Raw genomic sequence first — 26,035 nt, forward strand, 5'->3', positions numbered from 1 at the left:
TTCAGGGTTTCTGAAAGCCCTCAGACCTAGAACTTGAGCCCAGAATTACCTGCTGCCATACCTGGATCACAAGGCCACCTGCCATCAGTGTTATCTACCTGTGTGGAGGCCAATTCGGATCTTGAGCTTCTCCTCAGGCATGTGCCCAATCTGGAAGTGAGTGGTGGCACTGAGGAAGTACAAGGACATTGTGGCAATCTCATCTACATGTTGGGTTCCATTGCGGATGGGAAGTCCGCTAGCCACCACGTATGCATCTCCAATGGCTTCAACCTGAAAATAAAGCAACAAGGTGGCCTTGTGTTCTCCATGAGGGAGGCCAGGGCTGGGGGTGGGCTCAGAGACCAAGGCCTCTCATTACTGACCCCTGCTTTGAGGCTTCATACTTTGAAGGTTCACACTCCCTGACCTCTACTCCATCTAAACCCCAACATTTCCTCAAGTTCCTGCTCTTGTCCTGGCTCTTCCACACAGCCTTCCTTCCCTGAGCCCTCCTCCCCACAGTCACTGCTCCCTCCTCTGAAATCTGATGGTGGTGGTCACCATATTTCCCAACCCAAGTTCAAAACCAGTTAGACAGGCAGCAGTGTACTGATGGGGTAAATCGTGAAGGATCACATGGATCCATCAAGTGGAACCCATATTACCCAACCTGAAATGTCTTCACCCCACACAAGGGCTCTTAAATACATTTATGCATATGTATACATTATACAAAATACATACATAAATACATATGTATAAATGTATGTATCTGTCTGATCTGTCCTCTTCTGTCCCAGTCCTCCTAATAAAATCAGCTTTCAGATCCTTCATTCACAATGGAGAATAAATGGCAAGTGTAAACTTTCCAGATACATTTGCATGCTAGCAAAATCCAAAGATGATTGGTAGGGGTGGAATTTCAGGCCCTAGCCAGGCTGTAGGAACACCTCTGTCTCCTGGTGACCCTGAAATTACACAGAATCAACTACTATACAAGTCTAACTGTTTCTGGGCTACCCTTCTCCATCATGAGCACATCCTTTAGAAATACAAACTGATTTTAGCATTCGCTCAAGCAAAACATGACTGAGAAGATAACACTAAGAGGAAATCCCAGAGGAGGCCCACCTAATTAGAGCAGGTCCTGTTTTTATTGGGTGTGTGTGATCTGCTCTTTGAAACGATCCATACCATCCTTTCTTTCACCCTCAAACAGATGCAACATCTGTGGGGAAGATTGAGGGATAACTATGGAGGACCTGTCACCAAGAGTCATGACCACACTGTCTCCAGGGCCACAGGGAGATCCCTGCAATCACGGTCAGAGCTGCTGTACTTGAGGCTGCCCATCAGTCCTGTGTGAACATGGGCACATGATATTGTCCCTGGAGTCACGATCTGGCCCATCTGAAAAGTCAGAAAACACCTAAATCAGCCATCATCACCACCACTTGAATGAGGTCAAATTATTCGTTTTTGCTATTCTCCCTCCAAAATCGTTTTGTACTCTATGCGAGCACATTCATACACCCCAGGGTAGCACCAGGCAGGTAGTTGCTGTCTCACCTTTAGCCAGGGGTCCGACAGTCTAAACTCAGGAGTCTATCTTCACCTGAATTGCTAAGGATCGTGGTAACAGAAGTGGGCCTCACACAAGACCCAAAGACAGGCTTTAAAGAAGAGTAAATAGAAGACTCTCTGAATCTGAAGGAAGTATATTCAGGAGGGAACTGGAGGAATTAGCCAGTAGAAGGTCAAGGCCTCTTTTAGAAATGTGTTTACCATGAGATACAATAATGGAAGGAAACAGAGGGAACAACTGATGGTTCTTGACAAGCACCTACCTCTTTGATTAATCAAGCCCTTTTCCAAGAAAACAGATAGGAATAAAATATTGAGTTTCTGTCATGAATTGAGATGGACCGCCAGCCTGAAATAGAGCCTTCCTCCTGGCTGACATCCAGGGCTAGGTCCATCCTCACTCTGCCCCCAGAGACAGCTGACAAGGAGCTCGTGTTCCCTCACAACCCAGGAGCCAGGTGTCTCACCTTATACACATCATAAGTCTTAATGATGTGATCGAATAAACTGTCCAGGTCATTAAGGAGCTTTACAACTTGCAAGGGGGAGCTGAGAGAACACAGTTTTGTGAATCCAACAATGACAGAGAAAAAGATTGTCACGGACTCAAAATATTCTGGTTCCACGGACCTTCCAGCTATGAATTGTTCTCCAATGAAGCTGAAACCAGAGAATAGGATTGTCTTTGAACAGTATCTTACTCATCTTGTCTCCTACAGACCCCTACAAAGTCGACGCTTTTGCTTCAATGGGTTGGGTTTTCAGCTAACAAAATCCACCATCTAGAGGGATTCTTTTGACACCCATTTCTCCACTTGCATTTTCTCTAAAGAGATATTTTAATTGGTGGGTATGAATTGGGGGAGGCGAGAGGAGCAGGTCACCTAAACGCCTTTACAAAATGCATTTTCTCCCTAAGGGCATCTCATTTTCTTCTATTGGTTATAGAGCTTGATTGTAAAGGCTCGGTATGCAGATGTGGAAGCAAATGTAAGCATTCACTGATCCACAAATCAACATTTTTACTTCAATCAAACAATCTCACATTAACACATTCAAATCCCCAACCCAGGTTCTTTGTCAAGACACACAAGAAGGGTGCAGGAATTTTTAACAGCAGATGCTTCTGCCAAGTGTTTAGAGAGTACACAGGTGAAAATAGAGGCAAAAATGAAGCGTTTTGAATCTGAAGTCATGTACACATGGTATTGCGCAAAGGTTTTGGACATAGCCTGAAATACTGTGGGAAGTTGGCAATTCATTGGACTCATGAAACTAGAGCGCCATCTAGTGGTCCCTCTCCTGTTGCTGCATCATGCCTCACCCTTAAGGTTCCCTGCTTAAGAGTTGCTGATGGACAGCAGTGAAATGACAATGGCAATGAGGCCATGTGGCAGCATGGAGACTACCCTTTGCCAGCTCTGGGATCTGGAGCTGCACTCTTCTTTCCTCTGAGCCTCAGTTTCTTCATCAGGAGAAAGAGGATAATAATATATACCTTACAGGGTTGCTCTGAGGATTCAGGGAGATAAATGGGTACAAGGTGCTTAGGGCCATGTCTGGCAGCCAGCGGGCACTCAACAAATGGTGGCCTTCACTGGCCCTCCTTCATTCCCCAACAAGCTCCATACCATTGTCGTGGTCAACCAAAAGTGTAGATTTCAGGATGGGTCATTCTTTTCTTTTCAGATGATAACACCAGAAGGTTTCTTTTCAGATGACAGATGTAAGGGGTATGTCTTGATACTACAGGCTCTTGTTTTAGAAGGTTCTTCAGAAAAATCATTTAGATGCTTCATCTTTCAGATGAGGAGACTGAGGCTAACATAGGAAATAGACTTGCCTTCAACATAGGGGACCATATTTTCTAAGTAAAAAGTCGTGACTGACCTGAGACATACCATTTAAAACTATTTTGATGTGAAAACGCAGAATACATTGATTAGTGATATCTGGAATGGACAAAAGAGGGCAATGGAAATACTGATGTCTGATCCATTTTTATATCACTTACAAAATAAAGGGAGAATTACCATTCTACTTCAACCAGCATGGAGCACAGTGCTTTGCAAATGGTAGGCACTGAGTGAGTATATGATGAGTAAATGAATGAATGAACGAAAGAAGGAAGGAATAAATGAATAAGAGGAGTGAATCACACAGAACCAATCACAGTCACGTAGTTTTAAACTGCTATTGGTTAAATGATCAGCAGAAAATGTCTGTTGCACATCTAACTCACCCTTTGGGACTGGCTTCACGTAAAATTGTCTTGATGGAAGAGAAAGTGGGCCTTTTCTCTTGGAGACTCATCCCAGCACGCCCTCACCATGACCACGATCTTTTCACTGCACTTCTCCTCTGACAAGGAAGGTCGAAGTGGAACTGGTGCCGTGGGCTCTTCGATTCGGCTGATGATTTCTGAAATTCATTTTGCGTTTAGATAGCCAAATGATAGCCAAATGTCTGAACTTTGTGCCAGTTACTACACTTCACTTTAAACATATGTGCTCTTAAGTTTGTAAGTCGAGTTTTTAAGTAAATTGAGCAGATCAGAATTTCAGAGAAATCTTAATATTTTAACAGAAATGTTCTGAATCCTCCTGGAAAATGAAGAACCCTAACGTAAAACATATATGCACTTCCTAATTAATCTGCTCTTAGATTAAGTTTTTTTCTATAGAACTTTTCTTCAAGTGAAATCATGTATCTCTATACGATTTCAGGAGTGTATAGCATTTGGTGTTGGAAATCCCCAAAGTGTGCTTTAAGCAATTTTGCCGTCCATATAACATGTTACACAGGAGTTATTTTAGCAGATAATAAATGCTACCACCATGTTCTGCCTCTGCGTCCAACTTTCTAAACCTACTTTCTTTCACTCCCTCATTGGCTTCTATGACATTTATTAAACATTCTGCTTAACCAAGTTTTGTAAAGGAAATATTTTGAGAACAACGTATACATGTTTTGGTATAAGAATATTGTGGGTGAAACAACACGGATGAATTTTATTTTATTTCATTTATTTTTGTGTGTGTGTGAGGAAGATCAGCCCTGAGCTAACATCCGTGCTATCCTCCTCTTTTTGCTGAGGAAGACCAGCTCTGAGCTAACATCTATTGCCAATCTTCCTCCTTTTTTTTTTTTCTCCCAAAGCCCCAGTAGATAGTTGTGTGTCATAGCTGCACATCCTTCTAGTTGCTGTATGTGGGACACGGCCTCAGCATGGCCGGAGAAGCGGTGCGTCGGTGCGTGCCCGGGATCTGAACCCAGGCCACCAGTAGCAGAGCGTGAGCACTTAACTGCTAAGCCACGGGGCCGGGCCCCATGGATGAATTTTAAATGCATATTACTAAGTATAAGAAGCCAGTCTGGAGTGACATCAGCATCATGGCAGAGTGAGTTGTTCCCTTTGTCTCTCTCCTTTAAGTTACAACCAGTTGGACATTCATTGACCCACAAAGGACTCCCTGCACAGCACACCAGAATGCCTGAGATATCCATACATCTATACATCTGAGGGTGGGTGGACTGGACCTCCAGGAGGCAGTAGAACTAAGGGAGCAAATCCCACCCCCCTCTGGTGGCAGCAATCCAAAACAGGGTGGGGATGTGTCTGGCATGTTGGAGGCACATAAAGGTGGCCAGTGTGATTGAAAGAAGCAAACCATGGGAGTTGGAATTAGGAAGATGTAGTGGGCTGAATGGTGGCCCCTGAAGAGATATGTCCATATTCTAATCCCCAGAACCCGTGAATGTGACCTTATTTGAAAAAAAGGATTTTTGCAGACATAATTAAGTGTCTTGGGATGAGGACATCATGTTAGATTATCTGAGCAGCCCCTAATCCAATGACAAGTGTCCTTACAAGAGACACGCAGAAGAGATATACACAGAGGGGGAGGCAATGCAGAGACGGAGGCAGAGATTGGAGCTATGTGGCCGCAAGGCCAGGAATGCCGGGGCAGCCACCAAAAGCTGGAAGAGGCAAAGAACAGATCTTCCCTAGAGCTCCTAGAGGTAGCTCGGCCCTGCCGAACCTTGATTTCAGACTCCCAGCCTCTAGAACTGTCAAAGAATAAATTTCTATTCCTTTAAGCCAGCAGGTTTGTGGTAATTTTCTACGGCAGCCCTAGGACGCTAATATAAGTCACGGAGGCTAGAGTAGAGGCCCTCAGTGGTCCTGTAGGCCATCGTATGGATTTAGTCTTCACTCCCCACACAGGAAGCCAGGGGAGGATTTTGAGTAGAGAAATGATGTGATCTGACTCATTTTCTAACAGGAGCACTGTGGCTGCTGTCATAGAATATATTATGTAATTCTGAGTTCCTTGACTATTTTTTCTTTGTAGCCAAACTGCAACTCATTTTCTAATTTTCAAAAGACTATGAATTTTAAAAAGAAAAATAAGAATGGAATAAATTGTAAATTGATAAACATTTAATAAAGCAATTAATAAAAATGAGCATTTAAAAGCAAGCCCAGATGACGAATGCCTGCCAAGGAGGCTCCCCCAGCTTTACCTTCTGCTGCCTCGTCGAGGCCATCAAAAGGCCCAGGGTCCTCGTGGTGGACCAGCTCCCTCATCAGGATGGCAAAGCTGTAAACGTCGCCCTTTGGGGTGCCCGACCAGGGTGGCTCTGGGAGGCGCAGCAGCTCCGGGGCTGTGCAGTAGAGCTCCGCAAAGCAATGGATGTCAGCATGGAGTGAGAGAGCAGCCGGGCAGAACCAGAAAAGCCAGCCCTCTTTTCTCAGGGAAGCACAGGAAATGAAAGCATCCAGCCCCTGAGCAGTCAGCCCTGATGGTGCCTGATTTATAGCGCAAATAAGGGTTCACATGTGTGAATGTAGGGAAAATAATCAGGATGGACATGCACTAACATGTTAACAGTGGTTAACTCACAACTGCGCAATTACAGGTGGTTTTCATTTTCCTTTTGCCTTTCTGTATTGTCTATATTTACAACATAATTTATTGACGTACGATTTATAGGACATTAAATGAACCATTGTAAAGCGAACGATTCAGTGGCATTTAATGCATTTACAATATTGTGAAACCACCACTTCTATCTAGTTCCAGAACATTTCCATCACCCCAGAGTAAACCCCGTACCCATTAAGCAGTTTCTCCCTGTTCCACCCACCCACCCCAGCTCCCGGCAACCACCACTCTGCATTCTATCTCCATAGATTTATCTATTCTGGATATTTTACATACCTACAATTTTTGTAGTGAGGTTTATGGGTTTACATCATTATAGATTATAATCGTTAAAGGAAAATACATTGGGAGATGGGGAAGTAGATGTAGCTACCAGCAGGTTTTCGACATTTCGTTCTTTGTCTTTTTCTGCAGGACACCATCCTACCCCACGTTACAGAAACCTTTCCACAAGCACATAGCAAAGCTGCTGGCAACGTGCTGCTCCAGAAAGAGGTGATCAAGGCTAAGGGCACTGGGCTCAACAGGGCTCAGGATACATACAAGGTGAGAGTCAAGAGTGCTCAGTTAACTTCCTACTTGTCCTAAGGAGGAAGAGTCGCCCAGCCTCAATTTGCTCACACGTAAAGGAGGGTTGAACTCCAGGCGGTGGGTCTTGTCTTGAGATGTGCATCAGAATCACTTGGGAGCTTTTAAAAAACAATACAGAGGCCCATACCCCATTTTCAGATATTCTGATTCACTTGATGTGAGTTGGGACCCAGCCGCCTACATATCTTTAAAAGTTTCTCAAGTGATACTGGAGCGCAGAGAGGACAGAGAATTACCGAGCTCTTTATCTTTCAAGTGCCTGGCAGATCTTACATTCTACGCAGAGAACATAGGACAAAGATGCGTGAGACACAGAGGACTACAGACAAGGGCAGTGACTTGCTTCGGGTCGCCCAGCCGAGCTGTAATGAGCACCAGTTCTCCTAACTCAGCTATCACGCCATGGACTCAAGCCACTCATAAGGACTACTTTTTTCTCGTCTCCTTGAGTGAACAGAACAGTCACATACCATCAGCTCCAGAGGAAGGCCCACCTGCTGGTACCTGTGCAAGTGAGCATCAGCAAGCAGAGATGGGGTCGGAAGCCCTTTACCACTCTGCCGATAGCTAGTGGGTGCAAGATCTCCAATGCTTACCCGAGTGGTCTGTCGTTTTCTCATTATATGCTCTGTATGTCTGGCCGTACTTGAGTTCCCACAGCCCAAAGCCCGACAGCTTCACCTGCATCCGACCGTCCACCAGGCAGTTGGAAGGCTTCAGGTTGCCGTGGGACCCCCCAGTGGGCTCCTGCGGAGGAACAGCATGCCCTGGAAGAGTGAAGATGAGCAAATGAAGCAGAGCAGGTGCCAGTGGACACATCACTGGAAGAATAGAGACAGATGGACAGATACACAGACAGTCTCACGGCAGGGGGCATACCCATCTCTCTGTTCATTTGTTCAAGAGCCACTAACAGACCCCCTGGCCCATGAGGTCAACCTAAGCAAGGACTATTTCTGGTATCTCAGTGTGGAGCCACAAAGGCAAGGCCAGCTTAAAATAAACATAGCCTAGTGGTCAGACTCCTCATTCAAATCCCAGCTCTAACACCTAGTAGTGCCTGCATCAGCCTGGGCACCTGGGCTTTGCACACCTGCCTCAGCGAAGAGGTTTCAGAGCAAGAGCGAAAATGACAATCCTTCTCTCTCAAGGGTCTCACAGGATCTTTTTTTTTTTTAAGTATAGAGTACTAAGCTTATGCCAGGTATTGTTCTAAGTCCCTTACTTAAACTAACTCATGTAATCCCCCTAATGATCCTATAGAGGTCAGTGGAATTATCATCAACCTCATTTTACAGATGAGAAAAGGGAGAAACAAAGAAATTAACCAGGCCCAGGTCACACAGCCAGCCAGAGGTGGAGTTGGACTGGGAATTCTGCAGTCTGATTCCCAAGTCCATGTCCTTGACCAACTGCCTAACTGCCCCTTTGCTCATGAAAGAAGCCTATGAAGGGCAGAGAGTGAGAAATGATTGGGTATTTCATTTCAGCCACGAGGTTCCACAGAAATTCATACTGTAATATGGATTCGCGATGAACAAATAAATAATAATAAAACTTTTTCTGAGACTGACTTTGCACTCTGCACTGAAGTACTGGGAGCAGGGTACCTCGTAGATACGATCACATTTAGTCTTTCTTGAGATAGGTTAAAATTCTTGTTCTCTGAAACTCAGTGTTTTAAACTGCTCCCAAGGAGTGGGGGCAGAGCTGGGATATAAACCCAGGTTGGGTTGCCTTTGGTGTCCAGCCACTTCTAAACCACTAGTTTTGACTGTTTCTGGTGCCCTAGGTGATTATAGAGGAGGAGGAGGAGGAGGATGGGTCCAAGTACACCTATTCTCCTAACCCCCTTATACAAGAACAGCCAGGTTCAGATGAATCTCAAGCCCAGCTAAGAAGGGGGGTGAAGTCACCATGGCTATGAGGAAGCACTGGCCCTCAATGTTCCAGCAAAGAGGAATGTGAGGAGGGTTCCTGAACGGACTATTGCACCCAAGGACTGGGTCCTTGGGCCTCTTGGGGACCAGCTCAGCGACTCACCTCTTCCTCCAGCAGTGATAACAGGCTGACTCACCATTCCGCTTTAGCAAGAGCCTTGAGCCAATATTGCATTAGAAATACAGGTTAATCAGAAAGCAATAAGGAAACACACAGGAGAGTGGGTACACCCTTGCCCCCCGCCCCCCGAAAAAATCAGGAGGCTGTGTTCCTTTATCAGTGTGACCTGTTTGCTTTTTGAGGTGATAAAGTTGAATCATATTTTGGCAATGCAACTCACTCAACCAGACCTGGAGGGGTGCGGCTGGGGCTGCCTCTAGAATTTCTCCAGGGAGGCTCCAAGAGGCCAGGCCTGGGCTTGAAATCTGGGGAGACCTGTGTCCAATCCAGGGTTCTCTCTGAACTCAGGGGGACCATTCCATGTAGCAGGACTGTCCCTGACATACATGACTGTCCCTGCCCTTGCTAGTGCCAGACCCAGCCCAGGCATGAGACATTTTACATCTGGTCACCGCTTATCACCCCTGACATCTGCTGATCATCCCTGACATGTTTAGGGATGCTTGGAATCCTAGGTATGTAGTCCTCTCCAGGAGACGGCACGCATCTCTTTATTGTTGCTGTTGTTGTTGTTGGGATTTTCCTATCTTGATGGAAATGTATGATATTATGTATGTTGTCACAGAATAAATAGAACTATGAGAGGTTTCATGATTTATATGCCAGATTTCATGCACTTTTGGCAGTTCTATTACCCACCTGTCTACTAATTATGTCTATTTCCCTACTGAGAAGTTGGGGCTAGCCCACAGGGCTACTACCTCTGGATCCCACATCTGTGCTCTCTGGTACTTGGCAGGAGGAAGCATAGCATGGAAGAAAGAACACAGCCTGCGAAGACAGACCGGCTGCAAATCCCAATCTGTCTCTTACCAGTTGGGCTGGTTTCTTCATCTTGCTAAACCTCATTTTTTTTCCTCTTGAAAATGGAGTAAATGTTAATATTATGAATATTGGTGCTAAAGATGAATTAATAATGGAGTTAATTGCTAATTATTAAGAGCACTATCCCATTGAATCATAATGGAAGCCATAATGTATAATTTTTAATTTTTTAGTTAAACATGTGAAATTAATTTTAATAATACATTGTATTTAAACATTGTATTGAACCCAATGTAATAAATGTCTTATCATTTCAACAGGTAATCAACATAAACATATTATTGAAATATTTTACATTCCTTTTTTTTTAACTGTCTTCAAAATCCAGCATGAATTTTACACTTGCAGCACATCTCAATTTGGACCAGCCACATTGCCATTGTTCAATAGTCTACATGTGGCTGGTGGCTACCATATTTGGACAGTGCTGACTTAACCCATGGACTGTTGGGGAAATTAAATAAGAAAATGTACATTTTTTAGTCCTAGTAATGGAGTTCTCTGTGATAATAGATAGTAATACCACTGCAGCTACTGATACTATCAATCAACATTATTAGGTACCTGTTATGGGGTGGGCATGGTGCTAAGCATTTTACATACCTTAGTCCCCACAACAACCCTATGAGGGAGGTACTGCTGTTATCTTTACTGCATACACAGGGACACTGAGGCTCAGGGTAGTTAAGGTCACCTCGCCAGTAAGTGTCAGAGCCAGTGTCTTTGGAACCCCAAAGACAACTTTTTGCCAAACTACCCTTCATCCTCTTAATCCATCAAGACTTCTCTTACCTAGAAATGAAGGCCCATCCCTAACTCAACAAGAGTATTATACTCTCCAAAGCTCCTTCCCAGACTGGCCCCACTTGGTTGAACTCCTTGGGGACAGGACAATGAGCCTTATTCCCCTGTGCCCTCTATGCCCAGAATCAGGTCTGACCCAAATTAGACACTCAATCGATATATGTTTATTGGCTTGAAAAGTCTGCAGCATCTCAGAATCTCTCTGGTATCTGGTACAGAGGAGATTCTGGTTAAATAGACTTCAGGAGAGGAATTGTTTTTATGATTGATAAGTGATCAGAAGCACAATCTAACCCACAGAGCTTGGTCCAGTGCCTGGGTTCATGTCAAAGTCACCCATGGCAAAGTTCTAAGAGGTTGTAGTGAATTTTCTGTTACTCATAGTCCCCTTTCAAAGAATGCTGACAGAGTGATTGGCCTTGAAGGGCCTAAATGTACCTTGACCTGGCTCACTGTGACTTCCTTACACGATCGCATAATGTGCACACTACATTTCAGGAGACAGTGATCCTTCCAAAGCAAGGCATCAAGCTGTCCTCTGTTCTTCTGACTTGGAATAGGGGATACACTCAGTGACCTAGAGTAGCTGATGGCCACCAGGGAGATTTTTCCCCTTCAAAGTGCCATTCTCACCCACCCCAGCATTTCTCCAGAGAAACTCTTAGGATAATGTTTCTTGAAAACCAAATGCCCACACTGAAAAGGCCAAATCTATTAGTCATTCATACCTTGGTGAGAGCTTACTAGCTTTCTCCTCATGTCCAATATAAATGATGTCAGCTGTTTTGATTGAGGCAGGAGACAGATCATCTAGATATGTCTAGTACAGAGTCTACAGTACTTCCCTGGGCTTGGTGGGAAGGGAAGGGAAAGTGGGTGAAGGGAAGGAGAGGGGAGCCCAGAGTAGGAGAGGATGCCACATCAGATCCCCCTATTTTATAACCGTTTCACTGCCACTTAAATAATTTTATACATACATTTATATGTACATTTCCTGATTGTTTTTAAATTTTTTTCTCTCGAGCTAGATTTTAAGCCATTCAAAGCTGGAAACGCATCCTTGTCTTCCCACAAAAGTTGTGGCCCAGGGTTGTCCACAGAGACCCCGTCTCAAGGAGAGTTCTGTTTGTCGACCTTGCTTGGTAATAGTATGCTGGCTTTGCACCAAGGCCTAGGAAATCAAAATCTTATAGGGCCATTAAGATTCAGCTCTTCAGAAACAAAGAGGAATCAAATCCTTGAGGAAGATAAGCCCTTCAATGTCAATCAGGCCAAACTCATCCATTAAACCTACATGGAGTCTGAGGTCCAGAGAGAGGAGGTAACTTGCCATAGTCACTCAATAAGCCAGTGGCCCTATACTCCAGGAGGGCAGAGCTTATGTTTCACCCTTGTATGCCTCACAACACCCAGGCTGGGTCTTGCCCACAGGAGTCTGTTGGTAGATGGATGGACTGTTGATTGACAGATGATGACTGGTCCTTGCCCTGCTGGCCATATGTCAGACTGAGGCACTTCCTCACCAGGACCCACTCCCAGGTCATTGGCTTGGTCCCCTCTGATGGTAAAAGTAGATGAAGTGAGCTTAGAAAGAGCAGCTAGATTTTAGCCCAGAGTGAAGAGAGCAGCCTCAGGATGCTGGTCCCTACTGACATGGCCCCCTGACTTATATCTCACCTGTGAAATGGGGATAATAGTAGATCTGCTTTATATTGTGTTATGAGAATTAAATAAATTAATATATACAAAGTGCTAGAAAGTGTCTAGGCCAAAGTCAGGACTAAATATATTTTTGCTGCTTATTACTATCACTATTATTATCATTATTTTCTTTCTTTGCGGCCACCACAGCCCTCTTTGCCCAAAGTGCAGAGTCTGCATGCTTATATACCTTCTCAGACCTGCATCCCTAGTCCTCCTCTTAAGTCAACAGCTTTATGGTTATTGTCACCTTGATCTCTATTTTCTGGGGAAAGGAACCAGGGCCTAGGGAGAAGGGAGGAATTCTCCTCCCCAGCTCACTTCATGATCTAGTAATTAGATTTTCTTTGGGGTAAAAAGTTCTACCCTAAAATGTAAATACCCTGCTCTTTCCTGACTGGATAAACCTAGTATCCATTCCAACTTTAGTGTAAAATACTTCACTCTCTCAATATTTACTTGAGATCAGGAAGGGTAAATAGAATGGAAAATCTGGTTGAAGTGGTAGATTTTAGAAGTGGAATCACTTGTTTGAAGAGAAGATCTGAGAAGGACCAGAATTTTCAGGAAAGATTACAGTTCAATGTAATCTAAGACACAGAACAACTCAAAAACACTGTGGTATTTGTTCTTTAAATACGTTTATGTTATACTCACATTGACTATGTCATATGCAAATAAGATCTTGAATATCCAATCCATTTCATTATCTGAGTTTCTCAAAACATCCTGAAAAACAGTTAATCAAAATATCACCAGTGACTCAACCTAAGCCCAGTGAGCTTCATATGTTGAATGGATTTGATTCTAATCCATTGGATGATTTTGACCAGAACTAACACAACCTGAGACAGAGCACTCTAAACCTAGTAACCGGAAATGTTCCTAGGAGATACCATAATCTGACTCAATATTGAGAAAGTTACACGGTCCTGAGTTTTATAAACACTTCCTTGTTCTGACATAAAGCTCATGGTCACGTACCATGGGTAGGATGAGCACAGGAATGCAATTCAACAGTAGCTGTGGCATCTTAGGAGATGAAACCAAGCTCAGAGAGTTTCCACTCAGAACAAAGGAAACCAGATGCTTGGCAACTCCACTGCTGATTTGATCCCCTGCAGGCGCCCAACAAGATAATGCAGGTCTTGCAATTAGACCAGAGAGGAACTGTTCTTGGACGATGGGGCAAAAGCATTGACAAGGTTCTTTATTAGCTGCTGCCAATCAAACCTGAAGTAAGATTTACTACTTTGCTCACCTTAAGACTTCCTTTTTTGCAATACTGGGTGACAATGCAGATATTGGACGGTTCTGTGCAAATACCAAAGAAGGGAACAATGTTTTCATGCCTTAATTCATATATCTGAAAATAATAATGGTAATAATAGCTTATGATTACAGTATATCTTCTGTGCTAGGGACTATGCTACATGCTTTACATACTTTCAGTTAATTCTCACCAAGACTCTGTGAGATAAGAATTCTGACTGCTCCCATTTTACAGATGAGGAAATTGATGCTCAAAAGGTAAAGTAACATGTCGAAGATCATACAGTTTATTAGTGGCAGAGCTGGGAGGTAAATCCAAGCCGTGTGCCTCTAGCCAATAAACCAGAGGAATGATCAAAGTCTAGCCTTAGCCATGGTGATTAATGAAAACCAGGTCACAGTAAGTAGACTCAGCCCTGTTTTCTGGTGTTTATGGCTGTTGATGTCAGGGTGTAGGCCAGGACAGATCATAGATTCAGAGCAAGAAGTCAGATCCCATGAACTTGACTCTCTCCAAGGACCAGGTTCAAGGGAGGTGAGCAGGCAGCACAGACACAAAGGATGAAGAGGCAGAATTAAGGCCAGGAAGAATTCAGGGAAAGAGCAAGGCTAGGAGAGATCCCAGGCTTCAGCTGCCAGAGTCAGGCCAAAGGATCAGAGGTCTAAGTCTGGGCTGTCACGGCACTGGGATAGTGGGCCAGGTTAAGGGAAGCAGTCTCCCACCATTGATCTCTTGGATTGGGGGCTACCCCCATCCCGGGTGGGAACAGGGAGCTGGCAGAAGAGGGCCAGAGAACAAAGCCTCTTTGTCTCTTCCCAGGGACATGGGCCTCACCAGCCGGATTTCCTGCAGCACAGACGGCTTCCTGATATGGAAGCTTGGTCACCAACATAGCAGATGGCCACACAGTTTCCCTGGAATGAGAGACAAAGTAGAATGTTCTTAACCCAGGATGATCCAGAAAAAGCTCCACTCAGAAAGAGCTAGAAATAGGGAATAGGAAGACTGACAAGAAATCTACCTATGAAACGGATCATCAAGCTCCTCTCTGCCCACAACAGCCCGAGGGTGGCAGTGTGCTATGTCCAGGCGCTGAGCTAGCTGCTCGACACACAAGAGGTCATTTAACAGGTGTCACAGTCCTGCAAGTGGGTATGATTAGCCCATTTCCAGATGGGATCACTGAGGTTAAGTAACTTGTCCAAGGGCACACATTTGTAGAGAGTACAGCCAGAATTTGAACGTCTGACTCCATGACTACATTTCTTCTATTATGCAATAATGTCCCTTTATCATTCAGAGGAATAGTAAGTTGAGGTCATAAATGTAAGTCTGGAGTCAGATACCTGGTTCAAAGCTCATTTTTACCTCTTGCTACCTGCATAACCTAGAGCAAGGGATGTAACTTCTCCAAGCCTCCATTTCCTCAGCTGTACAATGGAGATGAAAAATAAAAACATGTGTATGGTGATGGACGGTAATTAGTCTTTGGGTGGTCAACATGATGTGGTCTATATGGAAATCAAAATATAAAAAAAATAAAAATAAAAAATATCTTATAAAGTTGTTACAGGGATTAAATCAGTCAAAATAAATAGCACTGTTAACTCAACGCCTGGCACACATCAAGTTTTCAGTAAGTGGCATATCTTATTGTTATTACCTATTGAGTCTACTTTTAGAGAGTCACTTAATCACCACAAAAACATACAACAACCTGGAAAGACTGGGTAGAAGAAGAGATAGAATCTGGACACAAGGGAAGGTAAGCCTTGGGGTGAGTTAAATGTCAACCCAAGATCTGGCACTTTTAGTATGGGATTCATTGCAAAGGACTCAGGACTGTGATGGGAGTTCCAAGGAGGAAAGGATCCCTATAGGATGAAGGAAAGGCTTCCTGAAAGAGGTGATGCTTAAGCTGAACCTTGAAGGATAAAAAGGTTCCAGATGGGGTGGGGGAAGGGGCAGCAGGAATGGCATTGTCTGAGGGTGAAACATACACGGCATAATCAGCAGGACCAATTGATAAGCATGGGATTTAGCCCAGGAAAAAAAATTTTCTTAAGGTAGGTCAGGGCGAGGCAGTAGAGAGCCTTGAGTTCCTTGGTAAAGAGTTTGGACATTATCGTTCAAGCAACAGAGGAGAACCCAGTGATGCTGTTTGAGGGAGAGAAGGGAAATACATTTTAGGAAGACTAACCAATAGTGATATGCTGTGGATTGTTGGCTTCCATCTCTAAATAGCTAGTTGACTGTAACGTCTAGTTTTGTATGAATGATGGTCCTTAGGGTTTTAGGGGTGGTAATATCCCAGGAGGTTTGTGTAGTTTGAAAACTCAAGTAAACAAACATTTAGAAAACTAAGTTCAGTTGCATAGGGAATGACTTGGTTCCAGTCTTTGCTAAACCCAATTCAGAGCAAGGAACAAGTCTTCCCTTGCTTGGAGATTTCTGCCTCTGCTCTCTGGGAACTCCATTTTAAAGAATAAATGTAGAATTTTTCTTTACATAATTTTCCCCCAGGGGAAAATTCTGAAGGAATTCTGAAGGAGTGCTAAGCACAGGCAGCCATAAGGGTCTGGGGTGTGGAAGAGAAGGTGAGAAAGGGCAGGCAGGAATTATGCTGCAGGCCTCAGCAGCTGCCACTGTTTACACTGCAGAAGCATCAGTACCCATGACTGATTCATCAGTGTTGAAGTACCAAGGATGATATAATCCATGCCCTAGGACTACACTGTCCAATAATGTAGCCACTAGCCACATGGGGCTAATCAAATTTAAATTAAATTAAATCATATAAAATTTAAAATTCAGTTCCCCTGTCACACTAATGTCTAATAGTCACATGATGGTAGTGGCTACCGCATTGGACCATGCAAATCTGGAATACATACATCTTCATAGAAAGTTCCATTGGACAGAGCTGAGTCTAATCTAGAAGTCAGCACAGGAATCACCTGGGAGTTTGTTAGGAAAAATGCAGAATCTCAGGCCCCACTCCAGACCTACTGAACCAGAATCTGCAGTTTAACAAGAGCCCCAGGTGATTCACATGCACATTAAAGTTTGAGAAGCACCAGTCTGGAGTCACAAGACTGTCTTGGCTTTCGCCCGGATGATGTCCCCCTATTCAGAATGCCCTGCCGGACAGAAAGGACATGCAGAAAACAGGACAGAGACACACACTAAGACCTACATGCGCCACCTCACCCACAGAAGTACCTGGTAAAGCCCTACTGGGGCATAAAAGAGCTCTTCCCCACGATGGCTCTTGACAAAGGAGCTGCAGTCCCTGGAAACCATCACACTAGACGAGTTACTGTTGTTCCCTCTCGACACAGGTGTGCCTCTCTGGGACGGCTGTAAAACAGGACGTAATTCAGTTGCTCTCAGGAGTATGACCAAGTACTGAAGAGATTGTGCCTTTTATAGATGAGGAAAATGAGTGCCAAGATCACACAGTTAGATAACGGGGGAGTCAGGACTCGAACCCTGATCTCTCTGACCCGAAGTGTGAGTGCTTAACTGTTACAAGTGTCATTTTTGCATCTGTACCACCAACAGACAGTGTCATGGTTAAGGCTCTGGCCTCACACTGCCCTAATTCCAGTTCTGGCTCTGGCATTTAACTAGATGTGCGACCTGCTGTCAGAGGCATTTCCATAAATAAGCATCTAATCATGTTACCTCTCTCTTTAATACCCCCAGTGCCTCCCCAACACCTAGAGAATGTGTTTAAAACAGAGGAACCCTGTTTTTTTAAGGAGAGTCTTACCTGAAACCCTAATGTAGAAACCAGGTAGATCACAGCAGAGCTGTGGAAGAATTCCTCCCCACCATACCTCTACCCTCAATCTATAATTCACTCCAAGACCAGACCAGTGAGCCCCAGAATCCCCAGGGACATTTGAAAACGACTTGCTAATGAACCCCAATCTCCTGGTCTTAGCATGTTGAAGGCTCCTTGACTTGGTACCTGCAAAGTCACCTTTTTTTGAAATTGATAACTCATTTATTGAATGAATAGTACACGCAAGAATATCAGTAAAAGGAACCTAATACTACAAACTATAATTTTGAAAATAAAGCCAATATAACAGAAACAAAATGTACATAACATGAGAGGAATGTTTGATTTTGACCCATAATGCATTCTTTATCTTTACAATTAACCTAAATGTCTGTTAGAACTAACCTGTATACCTTGGTCTAACTTGAACGCTTTTTTAAAAAGCAACAACATTCTAGAACACTTTTCTTTTGCTTTGAGATATATAAGATTCATGTATTTGTTCAAGTATATAGATTCTGATTCAAGAGTAGATCCATGTATCGTATTATTTTCTTAATATCTTGAGCAGCATGTACTCCTGAACAGGTACTATCTGAAATTCTAAAATTGCTGATCTTTGAAATAAAATTGATTCCAGCTGTAGGTTTTTAATAAATTGAGATGAAAGTGAAATTCACCCCCTCCCTCTCCCTCCTTCCAGGAACAAAGAGCTCTCATTACAGTACAGAAACTCAAGAGTATCTTTTTACTCAAAAGAACATTTCTTACTAACATTTCTGGTAAGGCAACAAATGTTCCAGAATTATCAATATACACTTGCAAAGATTACACTGTTTCACTTCAATAACAAAGACAAAATTTTTAAAAAAGGAAAAAAAGCAAAGACACTTCAAAATTTCAAGCTAAAATACACATAAAAGATAGTAATGGCAATATTTTTTGAAATGATGTAAATGTTATATACTTACCAAATAATGTCATGCTTATTAAACATGTGCTGAGCCTCCCAGACCTGAGCACTCCACATCTTGGCAGACCATATGTACTTCTCTCCCGGTCACCACTAGCAAACTCACTCTTCCCAAATGTCACCTCCTCTCCGAAGCCTTCATGATGCTGAGACATGTCGTCCCTCCATCTGCAGGGCTTCCATCTCACCTTGTAGACACCACTCAGAGCACTTGCGTTCCTCAGAAGGCACCTCATTTGTGGTGTGTCCCCATGCCTTGCACTATGCTTAGCCTATAGTAGATGTGTAACATGTGTGTGTTGAGCAAATGAACCCTATTGTCTTAGTCATCAGTAGATTAAAGGAGTTAATATGACTTTGAAAATAACTAAACGCTCCCCAAGAGACAGCTTTCCTATTTGAGCAGGATTTATGGGTTCTCGCACCCACAGGGTAATAGAGCTGAAGGGAACTTTAGAGACCATCCAATCATTTTTAAGTATTCAGGAACTGAGGCCCAGAAACGACATTTCCAGATACTCAGCAAGGAAGTGGTAGGCCTAGAACCAGAGCTCAGGGCTTGAGACTCTCCATTAAGTGCTCACTGAAAATGAGTCAGCCTCTGCTCTCCTAAACTCCTAGATGAGGCCCCTTCCACAAATCACCAGCAGTGAGAGGTCAGTGGATGCCTGGGCCAGCTGTGGCCTTACCTTGTTCTGGGGCAGAATGGTGATGTCATCATAACTGATTTGCCACCAAATGTCTTTATTTTGCCTCTGCAGTTTTCCCCTCTGCGTCTTTAAAATCAGACCTAGGACGACAACTCCCAAGACAGTAATCAGGAGGGTCACCGTGAGGATCCCAGCAGTCATACCTGGAAGGCAGAGATGTATCATTACTCGGGCCTGCCTAAGAGAGAAGCAAGCACATCCCAGCCCCAGCCTGGCCTGCCAAGCAGGTGCTCAAAGGCTTAGGAAACACTGAGTCCACTCAGGCTTGTCTCTTCCAGGAATCATTTCCCGACCTCCCCTCTGGTTCCCATGGCAACTGCACTCACTTCCTGCTTTGGATAGAAACTTCCATTGTAGAGAAATAGTAATGATGACTTCTAATACCACCACCACCTTTTATTAAACATTTACTATGTGCTCTCCTTAGGGTTGTTCTCAGGCATTATCCGTCTAATTTCAGGGCTGGGCTCCTAACCACCAGGCAACACTCCCTAGTCCAGACTCTTTCTACCTCCTTAAAAATGAAGTTCCTGAGACTCAAACATCAGGATCCAGGTTTCCCTAGAGCAGAGGTTCTTGACATATTGGCAACATCTGGAGACATTTTGGGTGGTCACAACGAGAGGGTGCTGCTGACATCTAGTGCGTGGAGACCAGGGATGCTGCCAAGCATCTTACGCTGCACAGGACAGCCCCACACACACAAAAATTATCCTGCCCAAAGTGTCCACAGTGCTGCCACCGTTGGGAAGTTCTGTTGTGGGGAAGCCCTTCCAGCTACCCTCTCTAAGTGCCCACACTGACCTGTAAAAGCAGACTCAGCTTCACAGAGCTCGTGGTAAAATCCACAGCCAGGTCTGTCTTCAGGAAGGGAGCCACGGGGCCAAGTAATAGTGGAGAAATTCCTCATGGGTCTTAAAAAAAAAAAAAAAGAGACAATTAAAGGTCTGGGCCCACTTGATTTATTCTACTTGTCTCTACCTCAGGTATAGCAGGGGCAACTGAAACACGCATGTCATTTAAAAAAGCAGGACTTGGTCTCTTAATTCATACTTCCTGTGACTCATGCAATTTTCCCACCTCACCTGACTCTTCAAATCCAGCCTGCAGGTAATCCAATTCACGGAAGAGCGACATCTTTCTGCCAGGTAGAACAGCTGATCCAATCTTTTGATTTAAACCATATCACTTTTGATTTAAAAAATGATGCTCCAATTCTCCCATGTTGCTGGGATTTTCTCCCGTGTTTGATATAGACAAATCTTGTTATAGAGCACCTTGATATCGCACAGCCCAAAACGTCTCCCCCTACGTGGAGAACGCCTGTTCCTACAATACTGAAGACCTAGTCTTTCATGGTTATTTCATTCCCTGGGCCAACCCATTTTGGTACCTTAAAATTCCACAAGAATAGAGCAGAAAAATGTGTCAAATCAAATCTGGTTTGGGAGGGGTGATGGTGGGGACAAGTAGGAATTGAATTAAGCTTTAGGTTTCCTTTTAGTTTTCTCATTAATTTATTGCTGGGAGAACAAAAACAGAGATTTTTCCGGGGGTTCTTGGGTGCTAGGAACCCAGGACAGCAGCGGGGCCTGATGTCCACAGGGCTATCTCTTTTGGAGCCAGGTCATCTGGATGAGTTGGTCTTGCTGACTGCGGATCCGACCCTGTAGGGGGCGCTGTGCTCCATCAGCCCCCTGGGCCAGGGCCTCTCCCTGCAAACGTGGGCCAGTGGGATCTGCCCAGCTGGAGCGTCAGAGGAGGCCCAGGTCCCTGCGGAGGTGCAGTTAGGGGGTGCTGTGTTCTAAACTGGAATCTGAAGGGGCCGAGCCACACCCACAGTCAAGGGCGAGATCACCTTAAAGCCCCAGAGTGGATCTTTATGAATTCAGAGAGCACCAGACAACCTGTGGTGGATTCTAGGAGCTGGACCTCAAACTGGCCTCCCTTCAGGACCCCCACCCTCCCGCTCCACCCAGATCTCTTCCTGTAGCATGATCTAAACTCGAAGAAATATCCTGCCCATACCTGATCACTTTCTGATAGCTGTCATACTGAGGGAAAGGAAGGAAGAGGGACCCGTTTCCGGATTTCTGTTGGGCATAGATGGAGTAATCCATGCACCTTTCTCCCTGCTTGTCCACAGACACAAGGCCAGGGATTCCTGGAAGGAGACAAGATGGCACACAGTAAGGAGGACAGAGAGGAACACGTGGCTGGAAATGCCAGCCTGCCAGCTCATATCAGCAGAACCCCTTCCCCAGCAGCCACCCAAAGCTAGCTGTGAGGTTTTTGCTGTTTCATAGCATCTGAGAGAAAGTCAAGGAGAGGAATGAGAAAAAGAAGATAGTTTGGAGATGATACCCTGGTGGGGCTCAAGGGACACTTCAGGCAGGCAGATGAATTTTGTAAGGCCTATGCTGGGGAAGCCCATCCAGCATTAAAAAAAAAAAAAAAGTTAAGCAGTTTCCAATTAATTTCGCATAAAACCCAAGATTTATGCTTCCCTCGAACAATCAGATGTGACAAAAAGAGGCCAAATGACACAGCAGCAGTTGGCTGGGGCTGGGGACAGCTGCCTCCTCTGAGCCCCTACCATCCTCCTCACCCCACCCCCTCCTCGCTCCAGGGCCTGGTGCACGAGTTTGCAAGCTCAGCGTGCCCTTCCCTCCTGGTTTTGGTTTGTGCAAAGGCATTGGCATGGTGCTCAGGCCCGGCCCAGGTGTGTTCTTCGTTCTTGCTTAAAATGTGCTCAACCACACAGAGAAAGGACCCACTAGAGAGTCCAGAGGAGTAAAGTACAGTTCCTCCACACCCCAAACTAGTCTGACATAGGACTTATTGCTGATTTGCTCCCACTGGGGACCTGGGGACGGGCCACAAAATTACCATTTATTAAGCACCTACTATGTACCCTACACTGCAGGACATGTTGAATTCACACTTTTCATCCCAGTCAACCCTGCAGAGGAGGCACCGTGATCCACTCCTAACAAGCAGGGCCTGGAGGCACAGACTCAGCCAAGTTTCCAAAGCCAGGAAGAGGCAGGCCTAATCCGCCTCAACACCATGTTCTTCCCAGCAACTCACACTGCTTGCTGTGCACATGCGCGCTGGCGTCCTGAATGTGGAGACAAGCACAGCACCCTCCCAAGGTTTGCACAGGGAAAGGAACACAGCAAATGTAACAACGAGGGTGGCTGCTTGCGACGTGTAGTTTGTTCACTGCACAAAGAGGATGGTGGCTTGGTTTCCTAACTGGCCCCTCAACCTGGGGCCTCTTCCCAGCTGGTGTAAAGGCCCTTGGCACTGGCTAGGTGTGTAGCTGTGGTCCTGGCCGCAGTGTGGCAGAAATGAACACAGGAAGCAGAGACAAATATCCCAATTCTGTCAAGACCAGTCCTGGAGCCCATAAGAGAACAGAAGCCAGTTTGGAAGGCAAGGGGGACCCTCCAGACTTGAGTCCTTGTCAGGAGCCCGGGCACCCCCAAACCAAATGAGATGCCTCAGGCTCTCTTAAAGGGCCTCGCTGCCCTTCACACACTCCCCTCATTCCAGCACTAGGAATTTCTGGAAGGGCAGGCAAGAGGAAATAAATTGACCTGGCAGAGGAGATTACACTGAGAGCTGGAAGACAGACTCCCCCCACCTTCTTTTTTTTTAAGCAAATGCTTCAGGGTCAGGAAGAAAAGTAAGAAGAAAGGCAGGTTACCATTTGCACTTGGAAAAGGTGTTGATGGGGTAAGTGTGAACTGAGCCTATGCACACCCCACAGAGCAAGCCTTAGCTGCCCTCTTTCAATTTTAGGACAAATTTAGGTCATAATGTATTAAGTGAGTGGTAAGCCAAAGAAAAGATAAATAGCTACCATTGACTGAGCACATCCTATGTGCCAAGCCTCATTTTGAAATCTGGCTCCACCATCTAGTAACTATGTGACCTTGGACAAGCACATAACCTTTCCACCCTGGGTTTACTCACCTGTGTAGTATCATATGGATAGGAATAGTAGCACCTCCTGGGTTGTGTGAGGGTTAAATGAGCCAGCACACAGAAGCTCCTGGCACCCAGCTTGGTATAAAGGAAGCCCTCAGCAAATGCTGTTACTATTATGATATGTGGCAGGAGGTGTTCTCTCCATCTTAGAAGGAGAACACTGGAGGACAGGAGGACAGCAGCTGGTCAGCTCCCAGGATGATCTCAAAACAGTCCACTTCCAAGCCTATTCTCACCCCTGCGGGGAAGTCAAGTAGGATAGGCCCCATCTTTAGAGGTTGATAGTCAAGCATCAGGCCCAGCTCCCCACCAGGGAAGACACAGGATGGGAAGGATAGTGGAAGTGTCCCCAGGAGGCAGGTCTCGCACTCTTGAGTTTTATTCTTGACGGATTTAGTTTGAAAGGAGCCGTGGGAGACAGTTTCCAGGGGGCGGGGATAAGGTACCCCAGAGGACCCCTCAGCTGGTCTGGGCAGGCTTCTGGACAGAGCAGGAAGAGTGGACTGTGGCAGCTGGGAGGTTTAACCTCAACCATCCCTTATGGAAAACCAGAATCTCCACGAGAAAGGAATTCTGTAACTCAGCGTTAGGCAGGCTTTTAATTACATGCCTAACGTCTCAAAGCCCCACTGACTTGGGCAGCAGGCCTGAGTCCAAAAAACCCGTCAGTAGTCAAGCCAGTTACCCTGCAAGGCAGTCTGATTGGAACCTTTCAGAGTACTGACCAGCTGCCGCCCATCCCGGAAATCTCTTCCAGCCTTTCTCATCTCCTTCCCGGTCTGATCGTAGAGCAGCACCGCGTCGTGAAGGTAGGCAGAGTAGGGGCTCACCTTCAACGGGGGAAGCAAAAGCAGGGTTTTAAAAGGCTTGTGGCCTCCTGAGTCACAGCCCGAGGCTCAGTTAGGAGGAATCTCACTTATCCTACTAACAGAGTAACATAGCACATGTTCTCCATCATTCCACAGAGAGGGGAGACCCTCCACATGCCCCGGCCTGAGCTATTAAACCTAGATATCACCATCTTCACTTTTCCTCTTTAGGCCTTGTTTTCCCAATTAGATCTCATGATCCTTCAGGTCACGAACAGCTCTTTAGGGCCTAGGCAGGAGGCAGTATGGTTTAATTGAAAGAGGGTAGATTTTGGAGCCAGCCTTGCCCTGCTACTTACTGGCTGTGAGACTTGGGGTAAGTTCCACAACCTCTCTGAATCTCTCTGAATCTCAGCGCACTCATTTATAAAATGGAGATAAAGCCATTGTCATGGTCAGTATAAGGACAGCTAAATGAGGCCAGGTACTATGTGCACTACCTGGCACATAGTAGGTCTTTGATACATGTTCTCTTATTCATTCGGTCAACAAAAATACAAGTGCCTACTAAGTGCTAGGTACTGTTCTCCCCATAGAACCTAGTACAGAGCTGACACTTAGTAGATGACTCTCCAACTATTCGTTGATTGATATCTTTTCTTGTGTGTTGGGATCCACAATTGGCTGTCTCATTCCTAAAGGAACCCCTGTCATCAGTGGCCTGTCATCACCTTTAGGCTTAGCTTGGCCCCACACTGGAAGTAGCTCCAGCTCTGGCCAATGGTCTCTCTATAAAAACTTCTCTGTGGGAACCAGACACTTTGCCCCATCATCCCACACGTTCTGCGACAACCAATGCCTGATAATCTCTGTCCTGTCTTCTCCCTGCTCCAGACCATCCGCTTGCCTTGACCTATCCTAGCTCCACACCTCTGACTGCTCCATTCTGGTTCTCAGTCCTGGCATCCTACTGGGAAAGGAAATTGTCACGGTCTGAGTACCAACTACCATCTGTTCTGCTATTTCCATGTACTATGTTATTAGACACTCAAAACCACAGCCTGGGAGACAGATGTCATTATCAGTCCCATTTTTCAGGTGAAGAGACTGAGATGTAGGGAGGTTAAGCAATTCACATCAAGGTCCCACAGTTAGTAAATAGCAGAACTAGGATAGGAGCCCAGGTCTCTGACTCCAAAGGCCACCTGGCCTCTCATCTAGTAACCTCTGTCCTCCTCTGTCGTCCTGGGATGCCAATTTCCTGAGATAGCATCAGACCACTGTTTATCTTGGGCTGTGAAAGATGGGGAAATGTGTGTGTGTGTGTATGTGTGTGTGTGTGTGTGTGTGTGTGTAAAGGGAGTTGGGGAAGAAGAGAGGAAATAAGAGGGAGAATGTGTAAAAGCCAAACACAAATATCCTCAAAGAAGAAGGGCGGGGACCTGTGCAGGAAGGCCCCGAGTCAGACCTGCTTCTCCGTGGAGATGGAGCTATGGAAGGGCAGCCTCCTTAGCCTTTGGTAGACTTGTGTTCGGAAGGCTTCATCTCCAGGGCCTTCTCCGTAGGAGCTGAGGGCGATGAGAAACACTGACTCATAGACTCTGGAGAGATGCATCACCTTCTGATTTGTCAATACCTCCTTCCAAAAACTGTCCTGAAAAATAATGAAATAAATGTAGCCATTCTGTAGGAAATAATCTGAGCAATGGAACTGCACAAAAGTCAATGTAGAATTTAAACCACTACATTCTAATCCTCAGAAACACAAGGACTTGGAAGGCCTGCTGTGAAAGCTCCACACTTTTTAGCTATCATCAAAGCAGTGGGAAGGAAGCCAAAAAATAAATAAATAAAAAATAAAAACTTACCTGGAGTGTCAAGCAGCTAAGAGGTAGAAAGCTTAACCTTTTTTTTGGTAAGGAAGATT

General features: G+C 45.1%; 1 protein-coding gene across 1 annotated transcript; it reads right to left on the reverse strand.

Annotated features, from left to right (window-relative positions):
* Positions 1-90: 90 nt before the first annotated feature.
* On the reverse strand, positions 91-25,723 carry LOC147916898 (guanylate cyclase 2G-like). The gene is made up of 9 exons (XM_087433011.1): positions 25,577-25,723; positions 23,985-24,129; positions 21,332-21,467; positions 20,389-20,444; positions 19,283-19,446; positions 7,703-7,853; positions 6,094-6,234; positions 3,896-3,987; positions 91-273 (listed from the first exon to the last, which is right to left on the reverse strand). Exons 1-9 carry the CDS (start codon positions 25,721-25,723, stop codon positions 91-93), a joined length of 1,215 nt encoding a protein of 404 aa, XP_087289137.1.
* Positions 25,724-26,035: the final 312 nt, after the last annotated feature.

Source organism: Ceratotherium simum, chromosome 6 (genome assembly GCF_057802395.1).
Source record: "Ceratotherium simum simum isolate JZ-2026a chromosome 6, ASM5780239v1, whole genome shotgun sequence".
Classification (NCBI taxonomy): Eukaryota; Metazoa; Chordata; class Mammalia; order Perissodactyla; family Rhinocerotidae; genus Ceratotherium; species Ceratotherium simum.

What these genes read in the sequence shown, in the direction of transcription:
- LOC147916898 (XM_087433011.1), bottom strand. Translation starts at nt 25,723, where the DNA reads ATGCATCTCTCCAGAGTCTATGAGTCAGTGTTTCTCATCGCCCTCAGC. An exon ending in AGCTATCAGAAAGTGATCAG is followed by an intron (nt 20,445 to 21,331) that starts GTATGGGCAGGA and finishes TCTACCTGGCAG; the next exon opens with AAAGATGTCGCTCTTCCGTG. An exon ending in CCTCGACGAGGCAGCAGAAG is followed by an intron (nt 3,988 to 6,093) that starts GTAAAGCTGGGG and finishes AATGAATTTCAG; the next exon opens with AAATCATCAGCCGAATCGAA.